Source organism: Gymnogyps californianus, chromosome 3 (assembly GCF_018139145.2).
Source record: "Gymnogyps californianus isolate 813 chromosome 3, ASM1813914v2, whole genome shotgun sequence".
NCBI lineage: Eukaryota > Metazoa > Chordata > Aves > Accipitriformes > Cathartidae > Gymnogyps > Gymnogyps californianus.
In genome coordinates, this window is record NC_059473.1 from 87,338,237 (window position 1) to 87,345,832 (window position 7,596).

A 7,596-nucleotide genomic window follows, 5' to 3' on the forward strand; every position below is an offset into this window, starting at 1 on the left:
TTTAGGAAAAAAGGTCTCTGCAGGTGTTGGAATGGATGAAGTAATAATATGGGACATGGAAACCTGACTCTGACTTTGTCAGTCCTGCAGCAGGACAGGCCTCGGGTGCAAGCGGGTTTAACAAAATTGTCTTATAGTGCCATGTTCACTTCATAAGTAAAATCCCAGGGCTCCCTATTCGGGAATGAACACAAGTATTCAGGGTAAATACCAAGAAAAATGTTAGGATTCTGCTCATCAAATTAAGGATAAATCCTGTACCATGCAGTATGGGAGGACTCAGTCCATGCTCAGAACCTTTTCATGAATTAATTGCCTTTATCTGGGAGTTAATGGAAAAGAGGTTCATGGGCTTTTCCACTATATGTGCTATTAAGCTGTCTGGAGACAGTTATGGCCTTTTTCAAATCTGCATCCCTCTGACAGTAGTAAATTCCCGTGTCACCGCTCAGGAGCAAGTAGACAACAGAGGTGAAAAATTATGCTAATGAATTGCAATAACCAGTCTCTTTTTATGAGAGCGCTTGTGCGTAAGATCCTGAATCCAAAGTGTTATATTACCTTGTACAGCTTTTCGTTGGTAAACTATAGCAAACTAAACGCAGCTAGCAGTTAAATACAGCTTTATACTTCTGAAGAGGCCCTTTGGAACAAAGTGAAGTACATGGGTAAAATTGTTAAAGCGTTAGATAGGGTTCTCAGGTTACCATGGTTACTTGAAAATTTTGCATTGTATCATAGATTAGGATGCATAGGATGAAGTAGCCAAAACAACTAGGAAGTCCAATGCATATAAACTACATTTCCAAACCACACAGCGTTGCCAAATAGAAAGACAAATAGCTCAGGAAATTGGCTTCTGACAAATCTGTGAATCAATAAAGAGAGGCCTGAAGGAGATTTAGAACGTATGTGATTTGAAATCCTGCATTATTTTGGATTTATAATCTTAATTTTTAAAAACAAATGAAGAAAAAAAAGAAAAGTCCTCAGTAATGTAAAGAGTGGAATGATTTTCCATAAGCTCTTTCTGGTATTGAAATCTGACATTTGGCTTTGAGACCTTCAACAAAGAAGGTTGATGAAACATGGATAATACGTTTCGTGCACTTAGGCTGGCAGTAGCACTTACACTGGAAGCAGTTTATTCCCATGGAAACCTATTTGCATTTGGGCCAGAAGTGACTTTTTCCCCCTCTGTTAGAGCTGCTGATGTTTTAGCATAATATAATTGCTGTATATTGACAGCAGATTTGAAAAGTATTTTTAAAATGTTGAATAGCTGAGCATATGTATAATGGAGATGTAGTCTGTGCAGTTTTTCTGTGTAGGATGGAGGCATGTCGCTGAAAAATGCAGGGCGGCTTTTGATCTTCTATTATTTATCCCTAAAAGAAAGAAAAAAATGTGAATTAAAATATGTTTATGCCAAACAATTTTTTTTTAAACAGGTGACAAAAGAACTGAAACAGTACGACAATAAAATTATAGAGTGCAAGTTTGAGAACAACAGCTGGGTCTTCATGAGACAGAGAATAGACAAAAGCTTTCCAAATGCCTACAGCACTGCCATGGGTGAGTAGAATAATTTGCTTTAAAAGTTTTTCAGACTCAAATTTTAATTTTTTAACTCTGTTCTAGTTTAAGGAGGAAAGGCACTTGTGTTCTCATTTCTAGTTTAAGTCCTGGCTTCTCTAACTTATTACAGTAATACCTCATCTTGCAAATGCTTATGTCATGTTTAGCTTTTATATAGCATGAATCCTTTGGCTTCAGGGTTATTTGATGAAGTCAGTTAAACAAATACTCTGGTGCAGTATTTAACAGATAATGCAGAAGCAAGTGCCTAAGTCTTTGTAGAATGGCAAACGTTTGCTCAAAGAGACTTTAAATGGCGGGGCATGCCTTTTAAGTGAGACCCAAGAAAGTTTTTATTTACAATAGCATTGCAACAGCAGTTAACTAACATCGGTTCCTAGCGTTGTGTTGGCTTGTTGGGATGTAATGCAAACTGGCACACTATGAGTTGAATTTGTTGAACAAAAAATCCATTATAATTTCACGTCTACTCAAGACACCAAAACCATTATTTGGCAGATGGGCTAGAAAATTAATAGGAGAAAATGTCATCTTAAGTTTCTACAGTAGTCATACAAACAATGAAGAGGGAAACAAATGAAAGGTGGGGGTATATTGCTGCAGAATTGTGAGACTTTTATGTTCTTCTACCAAAAAACATTTTGCCAAGTATTGTAAATTAAATTATGTTGTTTACTTTCAGGTGAAGTATAAGAGTTTGAATAGAAGTGTGCAAGGCTGAATAACAGTAGTCATGTTGATAACTGACTTTTGTTAAGTGCCAAAATGAAGTTTAATCATATTTAAGACCATGCTATTTACTAGGGCATGCACAGATGATGTAGGATTTTCTCTGAACCATTCTACTTGTATTTCTGCCTGAGCAGTGAGTAGATTTTCTTGAATAAACAAAGTGTGGTCATTTTGCCAGGAGATAATAAATCCGTTGGCACCTTAGGGAACCAGCACAGAAGGTAGCTGAAATACTTGCTGAGTAGTCCTGTCGGGAAAGAGGAATGGGCCACAAAAGTCATAAAGTACGACGACATCTCTTTGTCACCATGACCTAAATTTCTCTTCTCTGTTTCACCTTATTGTTTCCAATAGTTAGTTTTCCTTGGAGTTTTCTCTTCTGTGAGGAGTAGCATATTCTTCTTTCCTTTGTTCTTAAGAGCATATGTAGCTGCCCATTTTCTCCATTTGTAGACCAGTTATGTTATTCCTGACATTTTTTTCTGCCAAAACATATTGAACTTCCTAAAAATAAAAATTAAAAGAAAATTAAATGCTACAGGAAGAACTGTTTTGTAAGAAATATTTCAGATTTTCCATGGGAATTTTCAGAACAGAAAGTTTTCTTTTGGCTTTAAGTTTTCATTTTTGGCCATTTTTCAAAATCTCCAAAAGTTGTATTTTCTCATTTGAGAATTCCATTTTCCCCTTCTCTAGATCCTTTCTCCTCTATTTGCTTTCTCTTGATGAAAAATACTATTTATTTTTCCCCATGGTTGAAATAGCAACAAAATAAGTACCTGTCTCCCTCTTGCTTTTGGGCTTTGATACCTTTCAAATTGAAAAGAGAAGGGCTTTTTGAGTGATTAAGCTAGGACAGCCCTTAAAAGTTGATATAGAGTTATACCAGCTGCCTTGTGGCACAAATTCTATTCCGAAACTACTGATAATCGTAATGCTTTCCAACAGCTAAAGTCACATACAGTGCAACTTTTCACCAAAAATAAAGGAGAGAATAAAAAAATAATGCTAGGAAGGTGTTTTATTAATTGCAAAGTAATGCTTTGAATGGTTCTGGGATTCTGCAGGAAAGAAAGAAATGTTTTTAAGAGTCACTGTTATTCATAACAATGCTATATTGCAAGTACATTTTAAGGAGTCTTAATGTTGTTTAGTACTGTAGGGAGTCAACAGATTGTTTTGCATGAAAATTGCATCCATACTGTGGCCGATCCTTACATGCTATAAATTATCCTCTAATCATTTTGTACTTTCTTCCAAGATAGTCTTAGGATTCCTACTTAATTTCTTGCTCTTTATTTTTTCCCTCCTCCCTAAGCCTCTCGGGAGGATTAATTAGAGGAGTATAAAGTTACATAGGAAAAGTATTAAAAATATTTCTTTTGTTTTAGGAGAAGTAAGCCTTTTAATTTGTTCCATAAAATCCTGTGGGCCATTACTTACAAACTATGACCTGGGGAGTCATGTTAAGTAATCCAAGTGTGTTTGTACATGCATGCCTTGGCCACCATGCAGCACTATGGCCTTTCCTCCTTCATATGGTCTGGTGTGCTAGACATGTAGCTTGCTTGGTGTCAAGTCTTTCTGCCACACGAAGGTATATGGGTTAAAAAAAAAGTACTGTGCATTGTAAGTTTATGGTATTTATAGTACATAGTGGTGGGAAAAAAAAAGTTACCTTATTTCAGAGGTTTTCAATATTAGGCCAGTCTTGTTTCTAGCTATTTGGATTTGATGAGTGTTTTAAAGCCATGTCTCACAAGGCCTTCATTAATGTTGCTTGCCTCAATAGGATGTCAGTTCTTGGCATTTTTATAGTTGCCCCACGAAGCCTACACACCCATGCCTTTTGTTTGTTTTAAAAAGAGAGATTCCCATGAGGTAGGGGCCCACTACACTGCTTTGCTCTCTGGGGGGCAAAGCAGAGGTTCTTGACTCCTGACACAACCATCTTGTGAAAGTCCGCGTTTAAGGCTGAATACTTGAGCCAAATTATGTTATTTATTTTGCAAAGAGGGGATGAAATTATTGAAGTGCCGACTACAACAAATGGGTTTACTAATTTGAGAATATGTTCTTTGTTCCCAGCTGTATGCAACAGCATCCAGAATCCAGTCACGAAGGAGATGCTGTTTGAGTTCATTGACAGATGTACAGCAGCTTCTCAAGGACAGACGCGGAAACACCACCTTGATCCTGACACTGAACTCATGCCACCCCCACCGCCCAAAAGGCCGCGTACCATAACATAAGGCCTTGGTCTTGGCGGATAGCGTGTTTACAGTTCTGCAGAAGGTGAAACACAAGTGTGAAGGCTGGAAAAACAGAAATTTGAATTGCTGTAAATACTTGGGTGTGGTTTTTTGAGTTTGTTTGGTTTTTGGTTTTTTTTCCCAAATTCCACATACAAATGGACTTGTTTTGTAACTGATAAATTCAACCTTACCTTATGGTATTTGAAGATGAAGTTTCCAAAGGTTTAGACAAGAACAGTACAATGAAGTCAATGGAAAGCTGCCTTGTTTATATACGGATCTCTTTTCACCTTTAATTTATAATGTCAGCAGTCTGGAACTGAGAAAACATTGGGATGCTGTACTTTTTAGAGGCTGTGTTTAAAAAAAGCAGAAGTGTTTTTTTATTATTGTTATTCAACTGGTTGCAATTTGTCACCCATAGTATAACTGATCATAGTTTCCCTGCATTTCTGAGACTTGTGTTTAATAGCAAACAGCAATGTTGTTTGTGCTCTGTGTTGGTTAAAAACTAAGCCGCCTAAGATTTCGCTGATTTCAAAATTAGCTGGGTTTTTGTTGTTGAAATATTAAAAAAGCAAATCCTTCTTGTAAATAGCATCCCTTTGAAAGGAAACGTGCTGGGTGTTTGTTTTTTTTCCCCCTGTTTGAACCTAACACACCAAATGTATAGTGGGCTGATTTTAGCTTTGCCTTTTTAAGTTTATCTGTAGATAAGGAATACACCAAATCCTTAGTATTAAGGTCTCTGTCAGGAGACTGTTTCTAGTACAGGGCTTAGTTCTCCACAGTGATACCATTGTAAATATTACTAAAAAGTACACATCACTGTGATATGCAAGAGTAATAAGCAGCACTAATCATGATGTCTTAGATCGAGGCACAAAATGACAAAAGAAATGCCAGACAACTCCTGTGTAAAAGAGGAGGTAGTTTCAGTGGAAGAGAGCCACATCAGACAGAAAGTCTCCTGGTCTAGGTAATTGCAGGGCAAAAATAAGCCATTTAGGGGGGCAGATGAATGTCCCAGGGCACAGGACACTCATTTTCCAAGGTGGGGTTGCCTGTCCTGTGGCACCGTGCTCATCCTCTGGCTGGCTGGCTTTCACGCCAAATGAAGAAGCGCATGAATGCCCTGATGGCTCTTGTTGCAGCGCACTGGCAGATGTCCGTAATATTGGTTTTGAGAAGCTGCATTCTGGTTGTCTAAGGAAGGAGTTGTTCTGAGCTGGGATTAATTAGAAACCAAATGCAGATTTTAAAGTTTACTGTATATTTATCAAGCAGGGATCGAATCGGCTCTTTTCATCGTTTACTTAGTGTGCGAGTCATCCATTCATTCAGCAATCTGATTAGTGAAGCTCATTAATTTGTTATAAGTAAAATGCATTTCTGTTTAAATGTTTGTAAGCAAAATTAACTCCTGCATTTTTTTTTTCTATATGGAAACTTTAGGACTATGCTTTGTGGTGGCTTCTCTAGTTGTTTCAACCTGTTGTATAAATGCACACAGCATCATTTAGATGGCGTTCCTAGCGTCTCTTTCTGGGATATTCCATATGTGTTTTAGAGAACTGAAGAAGTTATATAAGTTACTTTTTATACTATGGTAAAACTTGAGGGGAAAAAAATGCGTTCATCAAAGTTCTTTTTTTCAACTGTACATAGTTTCTGCATATTATCGATAGAAAAGATATAATATCACCTATGCAAGGTTGCAAAATTATCTTCTAAAGAGAGCCTTATGAATTTGATGTGAAAACCTATGCAGCCTCTGTGCATCTTGCATTGAAACACACAGTTAATTATTTCTTCACTCAGTATAAATAATTTCCCCCAGATTATACTTGTCATTGAGATTGTCATAACGTACACTTTGTCACTGATCTTCATGGGTCTATGGCGGTTGCAATGCGTATGATGATTACAGCCTTCTCCATGAGGTTAGGACATTTCATTCTTGTAAGGATGTGTCCAGGTTATTTCCGTCTTTCTCCTTCCCTGTCCTCGCATCTTGTATTTCAACAAGACCTAGCTTCTGGTTTTCCTTTTACTTCAGAGCTGCAGCACCGCAGGCTGTCTTCCACGTGCATTCCACCAAGTCCATGAATGTGTTGTGGCCCTTGTATTTTGACAGTGTCTTTTTATCCATTCTCAGCTTGAAATAGATAATTTGAAAGAGTAATGACTCTCAGAAGGTTTAGAGCTCCACGTTCACATTTGATTGTCGAACTCTTCTTGCACTATGACCTGTAGCTTTTTAGAGAGGTCAATCGCCTTTGCTTTTCTGGAAAAGGAAGCTACTGGGGAAGGGTTGAATGAAGAACCTGATGAAAACAAATGGAATTTCACTTGGACCAGATGGGTTTAATGCTGTGAGAAGTGCAAACCTCCTTTCTCTGCTACTAGATGTTCAAGAGATTGAAGCTAAGAAGCAAAGAAGAGTCTGTGCCAGGAAAATAATGATGATTAAAAAACCTTAACTTGTCTGTTCTTTGGTGTACAGCATGAATTCATCCACTGTTTTGTCATTTGTTAAATATATAATTAAAATTTGGTTTCAGTGGAGTTTCCAGAAAATGTAAGTACATTCCTCTACAAACTGTGTATTAAGTATTTTAATAAAGTCAATGGTTTAAAATAGTTTTCCTAAGGATGTGTTTACTTTTGATGCCTGTGCTTTCCTGGTACCAGTGCAAGCACAAGGGTACTGTGGTGTTATTGGTGTTCAGTCCTCCAAGAAAATTATCCACATTTTTCAGAGGTCAGTGGCTTTTCTCTCACGTAGGAGCCCCCCTAGCCCAGCGGTGGCCATGATCCATTATGCCATTTTTAAGTACAACTTGCTCTTCCTGCGACTAGAACCAGAAAGAAACCAAATGGTGCCTGAAGTACTTATTTTATGACAGCCTAATGTTATGTAGCTTATCCATTCAGTGTTAAGTGCATTTGCATGAAAAGTTGTGCAAGAGGTCTGCATGGGTCTTCCCTGCCCGTTTATCATCCAGCA

At 37.7% G+C, this 7,596-nt stretch overlaps 1 protein-coding gene across 2 annotated transcripts in view; it reads left to right on the forward strand.

The window, feature by feature from the left end:
- The window catches only part of RNGTT (RNA guanylyltransferase and 5'-phosphatase), a 200,779-nt gene extending 193,560 nt beyond the window's left edge, over window positions 1–7,219 (forward strand). For both annotated transcript variants that reach the window (XM_050893968.1, XM_050893969.1), the window contains 2 exons: window positions 1,452–1,575; window positions 4,420–7,219. In XM_050893968.1, the coding sequence (XP_050749925.1) occupies window positions 1,452–1,575; window positions 4,420–4,583 (288 nt within the window). In that variant the 3' untranslated portion in view covers window positions 4,584–7,219. The remainder of the gene's footprint in view (window positions 1–1,451; window positions 1,576–4,419) is intronic.
- The last annotated feature ends 377 nt before the right edge of the window (window positions 7,220–7,596 follow it).